Source organism: Astatotilapia calliptera, chromosome 17, assembly GCF_964374335.1.
Source record: "Astatotilapia calliptera chromosome 17, fAstCal68.1, whole genome shotgun sequence".
Taxonomy (NCBI): domain Eukaryota; kingdom Metazoa; phylum Chordata; class Actinopteri; order Cichliformes; family Cichlidae; genus Astatotilapia; species Astatotilapia calliptera.
Genome location: NC_137438.1, coordinates 30317950 through 30334264, shown reverse-complemented (window position 1 = coordinate 30334264; position 16315 = coordinate 30317950). Strand labels below are relative to the sequence as shown.

The 16315-nt window shown below is 40.1% G+C and overlaps 1 protein-coding gene across 1 annotated transcript in view; it reads left to right on the top strand.

Annotated features, from left to right (window-relative positions):
- cacna1c (calcium channel, voltage-dependent, L type, alpha 1C subunit) overlaps positions 1-16315 on the top strand; it is a 73342-nt gene that overhangs the window by 34610 nt on the left and 22417 nt on the right. Inside the window, exons 19-28 of the mRNA XM_080291615.1 lie at positions 52-159; positions 254-306; positions 396-542; positions 1076-1277; positions 1867-2025; positions 2111-2221; positions 4592-4675; positions 14108-14236; positions 15521-15586; positions 15966-16057. Coding sequence (XP_080147741.1) covers positions 52-159; positions 254-306; positions 396-542; positions 1076-1277; positions 1867-2025; positions 2111-2221; positions 4592-4675; positions 14108-14236; positions 15521-15586; positions 15966-16057 — 1151 coding nt within the window. The remainder of the gene's footprint in view (positions 1-51; positions 160-253; positions 307-395; positions 543-1075; positions 1278-1866; positions 2026-2110; positions 2222-4591; positions 4676-14107; positions 14237-15520; positions 15587-15965; positions 16058-16315) is intronic.

The window sequence follows — 16315 nt, the reverse complement described above, 5'->3', positions numbered from 1 at the left end:
AAAAAGGCATAGACTTATCACTCACTCTTATATTTGGTGGGTTTTTTGCAGCATGTAGTGCAGTGCGTGTTTGTGGCCATCAGGACTATTGGCAACATCGTCATCGTCACCACGTTACTCCAGTTCATGTTCGCCTGTATTGGAGTGCAACTCTTTAAGGTAAAAAAAAAAGGGAATATGTTCAGTTAGTTAATGTACTTTTTGAACCCTTTTTTAAAATTCTGACTAAGAAATTGTCTCGTGTTTCAATCAGGGCAAGTTCTTCTACTGTACCGACAACTCTAAGCAGACTCAGGCAGAGTGCAGGTAAGAGATCCCCCCTGCAGACGGCATCTTAATCTTTTTTCTTACAGTCTAACTACATTATGTGTGTGTATGTCTGTTTGCGTCCACAGAGGTTCTTTCATCACATATAAAGACGGGGATGTGGGGAAGCCTGACAAAGCCCCAAGAGTGTGGGAGAACAGTGACTTTAACTTTGATGATGTTCTACAAGGCATGATGGCACTGTTTGCCGTGTCTACCTTCGAGGGATGGCCAGGGTGTGTGTCTATATAACAACACAGTGCAGATGTTTTTTTATGTATATATATTACGATCCCTTTTTTTATGACCTCTGCCAATTTTGTGGTTTAAGTGAGTGTGTGCATGTCATTGTGTCTGAATTCAGATAAAACTTTGTAAGAGTGTAGAGTGGGGTCATTCTTACAATCCACATCCAAGGTCAACTCAGTAATTTATTGGTCCAAAATTGACAATAAGCCTTATAGCTGTGGTAAGTGTGGTTTCTATTGTCAACATAGAGATAGTACCGTATAAAGATTTAAAATATTATGTCACATTTGACCCCTGACCTCTTTTTCAAAATTCTGATTGATCTGAAGTGATAATAATGACATGTAGAGGGTTTTCAGACTGACTAAACTGACTGTTTAAATACATAACAATTTGAATACATGCACAGTGTTCAAATATAATAGTTTTCTTTTGAACTTTGTGAAACTTCTTACTAAACAATGGAATAAATGCAATTTGTTTTTTAAATTCCAGATTTCATTTTCCGTCTCTTTGTCAGGTTACTGTACCGAGCCATTGACTCTCATGCTGAGGATGTGGGGCCCATTTACAACTACCGCGTGGTCATTTCCATCTTCTTTATCATCTACATCATCATCATTGCCTTCTTCATGATGAACATTTTCGTCGGTTTCGTCATCGTCACATTCCAGGAACAAGGGGAGCAAGAATATAAGAACTGCGAGCTGGACAAAAACCAGGTAGTGTTCGTGTATATTTTGTGTAAAGTTACTACTCGATAAAATTATTAGTACTTTTGGAGCTTTTTTGTTTTTGTTTGTATAGTGATAACTTTCTGACTTTAAATCTCGTAGTACAGCAGAGAGATTTTTTTAAAGGTACAGAGGAGTGATTCTACTGTTCTGACAGGAGCGGGAAAGTCATTGTGTCATTTAGGAGCCACAAGGGAGAAGGAATAAGAGCCAGGCAATGGGGGTTTGACACGGATGAATCTGAAGAGGCTGAACATGAGTTTTAGGGGCAGAACCACTTCAGGAGCCCAGCCAGGAGGAGCTGCAGCAGTTCAAAAAAGATGAGACTAAACCTTACAAAAGGAACGAGGCCAAGGGCCTGCGGCTGTGTTCTCTGACATGATCCATGTTTCAGAAAAAGCATGTAAATGCAGACAGAGGATAGAAGAGTAGTCTAGCTTTTTTAGCGTGCCAAAAGACTTTTCTACAGCTTTTCCTCCATGACTGTCTGGGAACAGGGCGACACACAGCTGAATACATCAGCAGACACATGTAAATGGCAAATGCTCACCTTTGTGTTTGTGTGTGTATGCCACAGCGTCAGTGCGTGGAGTACGCTCTAAAGGCTCGTCCGCTGCGTCGCTACATCCCCAAGAACCCTTACCAGTACAAGGTGTGGTATGTGGTCAACTCCACCTACTTTGAGTATTTGATGTTCACACTCATCCTTCTCAACACCATCTGTCTGGCCATGCAGGTGAGTAATGTGTGTGTACATTTAGAAAAAAAACTCCCATAGAACTAAAATTGTGTAATGAGTTTGTGTTTTTTTTTCCCTGCAGCATCATGGACAGACCAAAAATTTCAATGATGCCATGAACATCCTCAACATGCTCTTCACGGGACTTTTCACTGTTGAGATGATCCTTAAACTGATCGCCTTCAAACCCAGGGTATGTTCACTACTCAAACAGCAGGCTAGAATAACAGTGATACCTGTGTAGGACTACAGACTAGAGAAATGTGAAAAAGCACAGACAAAGAGACATTTTATAATGTAATGTTAGATGAAATTAGATAAACTCACAGCTCTATCTATCAGTGCTCATTGCAGCCCGGAAGAAAAAGAGTTTAATAGTTTTTTTTAAAGGCTTTTGAGTCACAGCGTTGCAGAAGACGGATTGTTGTGCTCTAAATTCATAATTCTTTTTCATTTCCTTCCTTACGATACGATGGATTTAAACCTTGATTAGAGGAAAGCGTTTATGTGCTTAATCCCATTGTTCCCTTGTTATCCTGCTGTTGTTGCCGTGCCCAATCTAAGAACTTCCTGGTGCTTCAGCTATTTAAACAGTAACAGATGGGCATGCTCCCTCTTATTACCGCAGGGTTAGTGGAGAATCTTGAACGCAATCAACAGCAATAACATAGTTTCATATTATACTTTACTCCTTTGACTACTGTTGCATTGTACTAATCAAAAGAACAAAGGTTTTCCAGTTATTACAAAAGTTAATTGAGCTCATTAATGAAGACCATCTACTATTTTGCACACAATGTTTTCCAACCACTAATTAAATTACAAGTCTTCTGTTGTTTTGTTTTGTTGTTTCTTCCAATAATCCTCTGCAAAGTTTGTGCTTTTTATTTAAATAGTTGCAAGATGGTTATCTTGTAATGACTTTTGAAATGCTACGGTTAGAACATTTTGTCTGAGTAACATAATGCATGCTCTGCAGTATTTTAGCCAACAGTGGATTTTGGAACAATGAATTTTAGGACTTGGGAATTTACATCGTGCTGTGCTGTGTTATGTATGTGAGGAAGATGAACTGCCAGATCATGAAGGCAGCGTTTCTCTTTTTAAAAAACATCAAAGTATCACCAGTTAAGTTGTGACTCTTTACGTATAAAATACTGACGAACTGATACTTGTTTTGCATCTTTCTTTCTTGTGTTTATTGTGGTGCAGCATGACAGCAGATTCCCAAGCCACAATGAACAGTGCTTAGGACATATGGTGTTGTGTATGCTTTTCCTTGCCTTGATAAACTTTTGCCTTAAACAGCCATCGCACAGGACGGAGGAGCTCACTAATGCTTTTGCTTCTCAGGTCTCACAGACGCAAGGAATTCGCTCCAGTAATGTTTGCCTCATTCTATTTAACCTCAATACTTTTTGATAGGTTGATCAATGGATGGGCAACAGTAACACTAACAAAGACTTTTACATGTTTTTACAGTTTTTCCCACTCTTTTATATTTTTAAGTCTTTAATGAATCACATAATCTAATTATTTATTTAGACAATGCTTATTTTGTCTAATCTCTCTATTTAATCAATTCATAAATGAGTATTTGGGTACTAATGCCAAACCCCCGTTTGACTAATATTTAACTCTCAGTTCTCATTATTATTCCTAAAACTGAAAGCAACTTCATTAAAACCACTGTTGCCAAGGATACCTTCTAATATCTGCACTGTGCAGACGAATTATGGCAGGAGGAGTTTTTTCCCCCCTTTTTTTCATGTTATCTCAGCTGCTGATGACAGATGAAGAAGCTTAAAATAGATCAGCAAGATTGATCTCCATTCCCCGTCAGTGTGTGTAGCCACCAATTTAGCAATTGGTGCAAACAGTTGCGTGATATTTGTCATGCATACCTTACGACTTAATGTTTTTGTTGAAAATATTGTAGCTAGTCGCTAGTTCCATTCCTGTAAAATATGCAAAACTATGACCGAGAACGATAAAAGTCAAAGTGGTCCAGATGTGTTTAAAAAAAAAGAATAATCACAGTGACGTATTAGACGACAGTGTATGCAGACGAAACTCCAAGGTTCATTAGTGTTCAAAGACACAGCTCTTTGTAATTACACTATAAAAATAAATGTGAATAATACCATTCTGGCCTGAAGATATATGGATGTATTTTTGCATAAATACTGCCTTTGTACCAATGCTGATAAAGAATTGCCCACAATAAGTTAAGTAAACAAAGTCGGCTTTCAGTGTAATCACTGCCACAGCTTTGCTGAATAGCCCCGAGATGCATGTGGAAGATGTAAATAACCATTTAACCCACCATCCTTCGCAGAGCAGGAAATTCAGCTGCACTCGATGAACAGATAGCTCAGTGGAAACTTCTTATCCTTTCATGTGTTGGTTCATCAAGTGTAGCTGATTTTCTTTCTGTTTCCTCAATGTACTGTACAACCTCATACCACCTTGATAGGGGCTGCGAAGTGGCAGCAGATGTTGTTTTCCTTCTAACCTACCTTTCTTACCCTCCTCCTCCTCTTGCTCACCTCATCCTGTGTAGGGGTACTTTAGTGATCCCTGGAATGTGTTTGATTTCCTCATCGTAATTGGCAGCATAATAGACGTCATTCTCAGTGAAATCAACGTAAGTACGACGTCCCCCCCCTTCCCACTTCACTCTCCTTGTCTCTCCCTCTCTGTCTCATGTCCTCTCACTCTGTCTTACCTTCTGCTCTCCTTTCCTTTGTGGTTACTCTCTGTCATGCTGTCATTTCTCTTCATCTATCTTCTTTGTCAGCCTCCTCCTTCTCTTCTTCCTCCTCCTTCTCTTCCTTTCATTCTTAAAACCAAGATGGCCGCTGCCACGCACGGGACCCCCACTCCCCCCACCCACAGCCACAGAGGTTCCTGAGCGAGAACAAGCTTCTTCCTGGGTTTCACAAAAAGTCAAGGAAACAGAGGCAGGGTTTAGCTTTGAGCACAAAGGTTTCTGTCTTGCGTCCTCTTTCCTAACTCTTCACAGTATCTAAAATGTTGTTGGGTTTTTTGGTTTCTTTTCTTTTGTTTTTTTTGGCCACACTGTGACACTCAGGTTTGATCCCCCTGACTAACTGAACTAACTCACTGACCAATCACAAACAGCCTTACGCAGCTTTTTCTCATTTTTTTTAGTTGTGATTTTGTTGCATATTGTTCCTTACTGTTCCTGTTCCTGTTGACATTTCCTCTCATAGACAAGCATGACCGATCGCTGCTGCTCTACCTGTGCTGTCTATCTTCTTCAGACTGCCCCCTCTTTTCTTTTTTAGCCTTTTTTAAATTTTGTTGTTTCTTTCCCTTTCTACTCCTACTAAAAACTCCAGTGCTCATGTATGTAATGGTTTTTATCTTATTTTTTCTCCTCTCTCCTTTAATTTCCGTTCTTTCCATTTTTTTAAATGTCTTATGTTTTGTCCTTTTCTTTTGTTGTTTTCCTTTTCTGTCCATCACTACACAGCATTATTTTGTTGATGCATGGAACACATTTGATGCCTTGATAGTTGTGGGTAGCATTGTTGACATAGCGATCACTGAGGTTAACGTAAGTAGTCCAAACTCCCTCCCTCCCTTCCTGCCTGCCTGCTCTGCCATTCCCACACACACAAACAGACCGAGCGCTGATACCCATCTCGCATGCTTTCAAATGATTAGGAAAACTGCAGCTGCACAATATTTTAACCTAAGAGATGGCTGAGTAAGTCTGGCAGATAAAACAGCCATATGGGGCCCAATCAAACTGGAAACTACTGGCTTCTGAAGGGTTTTTGTAGTTTTTGAGCTTTGTTTTGTTCCCATATCTGATTATCTTTGGACGTGGTAAGGTATCGCGTCCTTTAATTTTGTTTTGGTTTTTTTTCTTTTTGTGTAAGAAAATGCCTCCTTCCCAAGCAATCCTAATCACTTTTGTACTATTAGAAGCAGTGTGAAAATGCCAAATTTTCAGTGCGGCTTTTAACATTTGAAGCTGCTTGAGATATGTTTTCACGCCTCGGTCTGCTTAGTATCAGTAGCATCAGAGACTATTGCATTTGTCAATAGAACCGATTGCATTTCCTCAGCACTTGGTTTGATTACACATTGGTTTTATTTGGTCTTTCATCACTGCCTTAGGGGATACATTCCCCTGGCATGATGGACACTGTATAGCATGACAGATACAACAGTGGTATATCCAGGCCTGTTACTGTATCCAATTTATCTTATGCAGAAATTATATTCTGAATAAAGGAACAAATGCAGATTCTCATATTATAACAACAGCGTTTTGAGGGTAAGAAGAAAAGCGCTCTGAGTTTATATATAGCGAGAAAAACTTAAGGTAGCTATGAGAAACATACACGAGTTGCATTTTCTTTTGTCCAACAGTAGCAATGTGGAGACATGGGGAACAATTTGATCCATAAATGGATTTACTCGGGACCCATGAAATTTATGTAAATGTATGTATGAATTCATTTATCATCGACGTGGAGGCCCTATGGTCAGTGGTGGGGCTGAATAAGAATGAATATCCCAAGCACAAGTCAAATGTTGAGTGTCTATTGTATTTACACTTCAGGGACAGTTAGTGTTTAATTCATGTGGTACTGAAAGTGCTCTTTGGCAGGAGTAGAGTTTAAGAACTGCACAGTCCTTTTCATTTATCCTTAGAGGAAAGTGCATTTGTACTAATGATCGGCCTCACCGAAGACCTTAATGTTACTTCGACATTTCTTCTACCTGCCCATCATTAAAGTTGCTTTTATGGTTTCCCTTCGATCTGAAAAGCTTTGCATCTTTTGTAAAACAAAAAACAAAACACGAGAACAAGTGTAATTCTCTATACACTTATGGTTAAAAAAAAATTGAGCCAAAATCCAGAAGCAGTGTGTCAAACATTGAGGACTTTGACTGGGCCATTGCAACACCTTGATTCTTTTCTTTTTTTAGCCTTTATGTTGTAGATTTGCTGCTGTGCCTCGGATCATTAACCTGTTACATGACCCAATTCAGCCAAACCTTAGCTGTCAGACCGATCGCCTCACGTTTGACCCTTGTATGCTTTGGTATTCAAAGGAGTTGATGGTCTATCAAAACAAGCTCAAATCACTGTTGGAGTGGTTGGTATGAGGTGTTTGTGCTGTGATTGGTTTTCTCCAAATGTTGTGCTGTGCATTATGGCCAAACATCTCCACTTTGATTTCCACTCTTGGTCCAAAGGACATTATTCCAGAAGTCTTGTGGTTTGTTCAGATGCAATTTTGCAAACCTAAGCTGTAGTGGCATAGTTACACATTCTTTTTCTACTTGTACTGTCATGAACTTTATCACTTAATAACTAACTGAGGCCTGTAGAGCATGAGATGTAGCTTTTTCCAGGATTTTTTTTTGCAGTGTCCCTTAGCATTGTATGGTTTGACTTAGAGATAAATTTCCTGCACATGGCTTCTGGATTTTGACTTATTTTTTGTTAAATTAATAACACAGTATAATATGTTTAGTTTTGTTGTTTATCTGAGGCTGTATTGAGAGCATTTTAAGACCTCCTAAGGACTAAATCAAGGACATAGCACCTTCAAGAATCAGTACTTTTACCCTAACTTAGAGAAGTAAGTGTTTAATATTAGTATAATGTTGATGGAGTTCTGACTACATGTTTGAGTCAAAGTTGAGGGTTAGCATAACTTGAAAAGGAAAATAAAGACACCAGGAGAGAAGAGCTGGCCCAGTTGTGGTGAAGGGTTAAAAAGAAAGTAGCCACCCATCTCTTTTTTTGATTTCAGTCACAAAACATAGTGGTGCTGGTGTTCTCTACAGTGATCTTGGAAAGAGCTAGGTGTAGCCAGTCTTTTTGGTAAGCATAGATTGGCTGTCCCTCAGCTAGAAAGAACAAGGTCCTTCAAAGTCAGTCATTAGTCTTCTAATCTAACATAATAAAGAGCACTAAAAGACTTTTATTTAGGAGGTCACAATAAATACAGCCTTTTTCTGTTTAAGATTGGGGATCCACATATTACCAGCTTAAAAATTCCAACTGATTTGAAAACATGAAGCAGGAAGAGAGCATGCATAGATGTAGATCAGTACTTTATTTCATATGCAGCTTTTCCTCCTCAGATAGCACCGGTGAGGCATACAAATACAGTACAGTTACTGTATTCCAGGCATGTATGAGCTAAGCGCTTGTATTCATGCCATGAGGAAGGCATTTGTCCCCATGAGAGGCTGACAAAGCTGCTTATCGTTGCTTGGGTATGCTTAGATATGTTCTTTATTTCGTTTTTCTATTTAGTTATTAGAACAATTTGCTGTCAAGGGACTCAATAAAGGATCATAAAGTATCTTCAATAATGTATCTGATCTTGAAGCTCCTGTTTAGAAAGGCACAAATGTCAATTTAAATAAACAGGTTGAATAACCACCTTAAGACTGAGGTGTGTTGGGCCAGAGATATCCACTTTTGTCATCTATACAAGCCGCTGATGTTGCACTTAGCACTTTGGTTTGGAGATTGCCTTTGATTTGAGTGAGTTGGTTAATTGAGAGATTGATTGATTTGGTTAATTGGTTTGCAGTTCCTTCTGAATGATTCATCATATTGTTTTCTAACCTCTAACCTAAAGGCATGCCCCAAGTTTGTTTGTTTTTTTCCTCCTCTTCATTTTCTCCTCTGGTAGTTTTTAATAATTTGGGCGATGCGCTGCCCAAGCTACCTTTTCTGTCTTTATCTCCTGTAGTTTTTTTCTTTTCCGGTGTCTTTTTTTTAAGAAACCCTCCGCACTCTGAGAACTCTTGACCGTTTTTGAACTGGGGCCCTGTCACATAGACATTTAAAATCTTAGCCTGCGACTGCATCAGCCACGAAAGCACAAGTGAATGTATTTAACAGCCGCCATCTCCTTAGTCGCATCTCTCAAATGTACACGAGTGTACAGTGGAGTGCAGTAACAGGCTGGCGTTTAAAACCTTATCACTTTGCCTGTAGTAAATATTTAAAACATCCAATCTAAATGCACCCACTTCGCCGCTCCTTTGGGTGCCTGGTTGACTTAGATTAGCCGCATATCTTCCGGTCATTAAAACCGAATATCCCCTTAATCCTGGATCTCTAATTCTCCCCAGAAACCTGCGGGTGCTTCTTAAACCTTGTATGGTTTCTTTTACGTTTTGGTTTTGGTTTGAGTAGCAGTAGTTTGAACAGATCAGTAGTGGTTTGCTCTGAGCGGTGTCTTGCGGACAATGCCAGTATGGACTGCATCTCTTTCTCTATCTTCGGAATGCCTCTTCTTCTCCTCTCCATCCTCCTCCTCCTTCTCTTTTTCTGAGCCTTTTCAATGCACTGAACTCTTCTTTTATGGATGTTTATCTCTCTCTTTTTCTCTGTCTTTTCTTTGACGTTTGATTGTGGTGCAGCTTGCTCACATAAAATGAAAGCTGGGTAACATGGGTCTCTCGTGTGTTTCATATGCCCTACGAGGTCCACAATTATCCGCTCTATATGTAAACATGTGTTTTAAAATATACATAAATATGACAAATGAAACAAAAATATGTTCGAGCTTCTGTAACGTAAATTAACGGGTAAGAATAATCCCATGACACACATGTTACCCATTAAACTGACTGAACTGATGAAATTTTTTGCTTGAAAAAATTGCCGTGCAATGTGAGTGAACAACTCGGATCCATTTTAAATGTGCTCACATCTGCACTGTAGTTCAGCCTATATATTGTGTATATATTATAATTTGACTGTTTGATTATTTTTTTAGGACTAAATTTGTGTTTTGCTAAAAGTATATTTTATTTGAGGATCTTCCAGGGCCAAAAATTCAGTGTAGTATCAATATTTTACTTTTGATCTGTTTTAAAAGAAGATAAATGAAGGATATTTTAAGTTTAATTGGATTCTGTGTCAAAGCTTTGATTTCAATTTGAAATGAAAGCACATTGCAAACAATGGCCCTTAATCATAATCCTCAGAAAAACACTCAAACATGCCTTTAGTTTGTTACTTAGTCCACACTTAATATAAATCAGGTTATCTTCCTCCCCTATACCCTTCCGTCCTTCCTTCCTGCAGATCCTTCCTTTATCCCTCCCTCCTTCCTACAGACATATAGTCATATTCTCTCTTCAGGCTTGCTATGCCTGATCTCCTTTTTTATGTGAAGAGATTATTACTTTTGTTTTTCTATTATTTACGTTTTCTATTTAGAGAAGTGGTGCATCGTAAAGACTTTTTACTCTGTGTACATCGTTAGTATGTGTGTGTGTTATCATAAAGGCGTGTAGATGGCCCTGTTGAAATCCCATAAAATCCCTCATCCTTCCTTCCTTGTTTTCTTCCTCTTTTAATTTGTTTTCCAACTCTCTAAAATAATTTCCCTGCATGTCTTCCGTCCCTTCTTCTACTCTTCCTTTTCTTTCCCAATTTTCTCCTTAATTTCCTTCCTATTGTGTCTCTTAAACACCCTCTTTCTCTCTTCCTTTAAACTCACCCGCTCAGACCTTTTTGATTTTGAAAACAAGGACAGGAAGTAATGATGCGTTTATTTTGTGAGGGGTATTTCAACACGGCCATTTCTAACGCAGAGTGACGCGCTTCCGAGTCATAGATTGAACTGTTAGTTAATCTATCACTCCCAGCAGTCTGAAATGTTGCAGTGCCGGGGAAAACCAGTGGGTGGCTCCCTACAGCACAAGGTTTGTGTGCTCGTTAGTACATGCAGACACACACAAGCTCTAATTTCCACAGTCTAGCATCGTCTTTGCAGTTAGTGGAACTTACAGAGTTTTATATGTTATCTTACCAGCATCTTAACTGTGGATGCTTCCTTCAAAGTAAAACTTCCAAAAAAAGCTTAATTTCACATGAATTGTGACTATTCTCTGGTGAAAGATGCACCTGATTAATGTAGGTAAATTTGGTTAAATGTAGATTCACTTAAATTATCCCCGATCATATACACATATAAGCTTTCGCACATAGACACACACTCTACGACAACTCTCACCCCCTGTGTTGCAGCTCCTGAGCGTTATTCATTTTTTTTGTCCCTCAAGGACAGAAATTTCCCACCATCTCTCATCACTACATGTTTCAGTCTTCTAGTATCTGATAAGAAGTGATTCAGCCTGATCTGGCCCTCGCAGAGGATAGGTCACTCTCTAGATGCAGTAATATCACACAAATATCTCCCTCTAATATCTGGCTCTGATGAGATTATATTTATTCACCACCATATGAGTCTCGATCAGAGATTGAACTCTGTCGGTTTGTGATTTATTTATTTTTTTCGTTTTCAAAAAAACAAACAAACAAAACACACAGACACACACATAAACACACTTGCACCGTGACACAAACACACACACCAAGGCGCTACTCTGGTGCTGATGTTTGTTGCCTTTCCTTAAAGCCGGCTGACTCCTCCTCGTCCTCGTCCTCTTCGTCCTCCTCTTCCTCCTCTTCCTCCTCTCACCCCCCTGTGGTAAGGCCAATGGTACGCTCCGACGGTAACCTCGCCCGCCGCCCTACCTCCTCCACCATCCCTTCATCCCTCCATCATTCCATCCCTCCCTCTGCTATGCCATCCACGGTATGATCTTCTCGTCCACCCTGTCATCTCCCCCTCTGTCGCTCATGCTGTTAACTTCTGCAGCATGCCGAGATATATATCGCTGTTGTTTGTGCTTTGTTAAATGTATATATATGTGTAGTCCTATATGGTGAAGGACACTGTACGTTATGCAGGCCTAGTATCACTGGAGTCTTGTGACTTTCCTTGGTGGCTGTCATTCTTGCCATGGCGCAAGCTGCCCCCACTTCCTCCCCATGGCTTGCAAGTTGCCCTCCGTATGGAAGTGGTATCTTTCGCGCTTCGTCATCAGTACGAGCCATCATGGTCACGCTGTCTCTCTTTTTCTCACTCTTCTCCACTGATCTATCTGTCTGTATCTGTCTCTTTGTCTGTATCTGTCTGTCTGTTTACGAATCAGTCTTGTGATTTGTCTCTGAATATTTCCAACAATTCCTTATCTTTAGTGTCTGTCTTTGGCTCTCTTTCTCTCTCTGTTACACTTACTGTCACTGTACTTCTTCTGCTCACTCCCCACCCCCACCCCCACTCTTTCAATGGTGCAATGGTGCCCACTGTGGTCCAATTGTGGTATTTACATGCAGTACAGAATTGTGATTTTCCACTCCTCAGAAGGATGTGCCACTTTTAGCATATCTGGCAGTGGAGTTTGGGATAATGCATGTTATCGGTTACTTGTCAACAAGCTTTTATCCCAGAATTACATAAAAATAGAAGTGACTAGTCGTTTTTCCAAACTTTGATTTATTTGCAACACAAAGCAAGTGACTAGTGCAAATAATGAATGCAAATCAGATCAGTAATATGTTGAAAAGTAACGCACCGTGCAACATCTGTTATCCCAAACTGCAGCAGGATGTGTGGAGAATGGCAAGTTCTTTGTGGGAGCACACTGTGTGTTCTTTGTGGGATTAACATAAAGAATTAATGGCTTCTTGGAAAAATACAAGTGGCAAAGCAGATTCAGAGGTCAGAGAGGCTGATGCCGTGTTTCTTTGGGTCACATTTCATTGTTACAGTGACGAAAGATGTAGCACAGCTCTCCTCTGGTTACACGTTGCGTGTAGTCAGGTTTGTTTTGTGCATACTGGCCAGTCAGATAATGGTGAACTGGAGATTTTCTCCTTAATTTTGCATAACTAGTTTTGTCATTAGGATTGCTAATGAGCCGATATCCTTGCTTTCACCCGATTCAGCTGTCATTTGTGGTGTAAATTGTGGATATTTATTCCTTAGCTTGGCCGTTAGCTGCTGTGTTGTGTGCATCGTGCTGTACAAAAACTCTGATGTTGCCTTTGTTTTTCTGCCTTTTTGTCCTGGAGAACGAGCAGGAACAGCATAAATAAATAAATCTGTATTAGAATAGCACTCTGCTAGATGGCTGAATATTTTATCGCAGACTTATTTCCTGTGGATGACAGAAACCTTAGCGAACCTTACCTAATAAAGCAGCAAAAATTCAAATAATTGAATGTGTAAATGTCTGGAGATGCAAAATACTAGAGGCTCTGTAAATAAAAAGAGACCTAGAAGATCACAGTACACAGATGGTGTAGATATGGAGATTTACCACACAGGTAAATAGTGTTTCTACATGGCTGTCACTGCACTGGGCAGTAATAACTTTATCCTCTGGAATATCATCCTTGGATTTTCTTTCTCCAGGTGGCCAGTTTATCTGTGACAAACAATTAGCCTGTCTGCATGATTTATTGAAACAGGAATCAGCCCACAGGCTCGGATTTTTGTATTGTATCTACCGTGAGTTGTTAACAGTGATTTATGAGAGTGCTTACCTCCATCGATGGAAGACTCTCCGTCCCAGTCTCAGATATTAGATTTTTAGTCTATAGCAGTGCAGAATAAATGCAGAAGATTTACTTCAGAGGTCCCAAAAGTGTTTAAAAGCCTGTTTGTCAAATGTCAGCGCATGGCTAGATTTACCTGTAATTGGACGCTTTCTTTGTTGTGATTATGGTGGCGGTGTGGTGAGGTCAAAGAAACAGCGTTAAGGTGTATCAGATGCTTGTAAACATGAATGAAGCGGATTCAATCAGAAATGTCAAGGGATTTTTCCATGAAGTCATACACGTAAGCATGACTGCCCGATTCTCTCCCAGATCTCTTGTGTCAGTTGATTTTGATGGGATTTTGTAGGACGCAAGTTTCCATTTATTAACTCTGTATGTGTGTGTGTGTGTGTGTGTGTGCGTATGTGTGTGCCTTTTATTCATATTAACACTCATATGTGTGGGTGGAAATATGGATACAAATGTTACTTGTATGTCTGTGTGCATATGCATGTTTTCATGATCATTTATGCGCGTGCGTGTGTATATGTGTGTGTGCGTGTGCGTTTGCTTCATTTCCCTATCTATCTGCATGTGTTCCCATGCGTCCTGTGTTTTTTTTTCTAACAAAAAAAAAACACCAAACCCCACCAAAAGGGACTGCAGAACTCTGAAGAGAACGCCAGGATCTCCATCACCTTCTTCCGGCTGTTCCGCGTGATGAGGCTGGTGAAGCTGCTGTCTCGCGGGGAAGGGATTCGGACCCTGCTGTGGACCTTCATCAAATCCTTCCAAGTGAGGGGAGAACCGGACACAACATGCTAGAATAGGGGGGTTGGGTTTACACAGGGAGAAGTGGCTCTCTTTGTCCTTCCTTTCAGAGCTCTATTTGCTTTCACTTAAGTTCTGTTTTTTAAGAGATTTTACAAGACATTTTAATTTTAACCACACATTTAAAGTCTGTAAATTAAATTTAAAAATTATTTTCAGTTCTGAGATGCATGCAGCTATAAATGCCCTTGTTCTTGTGTAAATCCAGCCTGGTAGAGTCTCACAAGCTACCTTTCCTTGCCTCGCCTTGTCCCTCCTCATCCCCACCTCTTACTTGCGTAGAAGGTCAGGTAGATGCTATTTTTAAAAAAAAAAGAGGGATGGTGTGAGGTAATGGAGAGGATGTTTGGGAGTCTAACTACAGAAGCAGATTATGAAGTTTGAAAACAGGAAAAAAAATCCATACCTTAACGAGAAATCTTTTCTTCGTCTTTCCACTTCTCCTCTTTTCTTTCTTCTTCTTCTTCTTCTTCTTCTTCTTCTATTTATTACCGTCAAACACCCTGCGCCCTACTACTAACCCCTGAGAGCTCACCATTCCCCGTAGGCGAGTTAAGCCGTAGACAAGTTTTGTTTAACGAAGCACTCCACCAAAAAAGTGAAATCATTTGATAGAGAGTTGTGGGGACATTAAAATCATCTGTTCTCTCTCTTGCGTTAGCTGAGACGGGCCACTTCATGTTGTACTACTGCTGCCTGTTTGAACCACAGGCTTAAAAATCAGCAGTGGTTGTGAATATCATTTTGAGCTATGCATTAATATTTTGTGCGCTTATAGAATTTATTTAATTTATGAGCAGGCTTTAACTTTTTCATTTATTCATCATGACTTGGCCCTGCCCTTCTATACACAGGAGTAATATTAGCCAGGAGCACAGTCCTGCACTTTTGCTAATGCGTCTTAATATAGAAAAACAATGTTCTGCCCTTGTTTGGTGCATGTGCTGTATGTTGGGACTGATCTCCTGGCTAAGTCCAGAGAACAGATTGTATTTTGCTGAGGTTTTTCACTCTGAAGTCAGATGATTTGTCCTGGATTGTTTTTGGTGTTGTGCCACACAAGACTGCAGATCCATTCACTTTCACAAGTTTGAAAAAAGAAAAAAGAAAAAAGAAAAGAAAAAAATAGATTGTGACTTTGAAGATTAATTGGACGAGTGAGATTTGAATGAAAATGAATGGACTCCAGCTCTGGTGTAGGATAAGCCTGCAGAAAACTTGCCACTGATGCATCTCTCCTCTCTTCAGGCTCTGCCCTACGTAGCTCTGCTTATAGTGATGCTGTTCTTCATATACGCCGTCATTGGCATGCAGGTAAGCTGTCAGGTTGTTATCCCCTTGTTTCCCTCCCACTGTTATCTTCTCTCACCTTCTCTCCTTTAGCAAGCCTCCGTCCTGTGTCTGTCCCCCTGGAGTCTTGTCACTCAGAGTTCCTGTTTGGTCAAGTTGTTATTTTGCTCTCCCATTATCTTCCTCTCTCTGTTGCTCTTTAGTTACTGTTTGTCTTTGTCTCTCTGCTTCCTCTCTGTTTCACCTGGAAGCTGTTGTATTGTTTGTTTCACTGACGATGAGTAGGAGACACTTTGGTTTGATTTGCTGGGGGATGTCTGGCCACTAAATGTGACCGACTTTCACTTGTCAATGCTGACATCATATGCTGTGTGCTGTGACTACACCCTCCCCTCCTATACAGATGTTTGGTAAGATAGCTCTGCGGGACCACATGCAAATCAACAGGAACAACAATTTCCAGACATTCCCTCAGGCGGTGCTGCTGCTCTTCAGGTAAGGGTGATTAATTTGGGCATTTGCTCTTTTTTACTCCCTCATCGTCTTTGTTATTCCACTTTTCTCCTAATCTGTATACTTTGTTTGTGTAACTGCTCTGGCATTAAAAACTGCCAAATCAAACATGCTAGTCTATATGGGAGCAGCCAAAAACAGCTTGATGTTGATTTACGACAAACGCCCTGAAGGTTTTCTTCCTCTTTTCTGCTTGGTTGTGATGATGGTAAGATTCCATGAAGGGGGACAAAAACCACA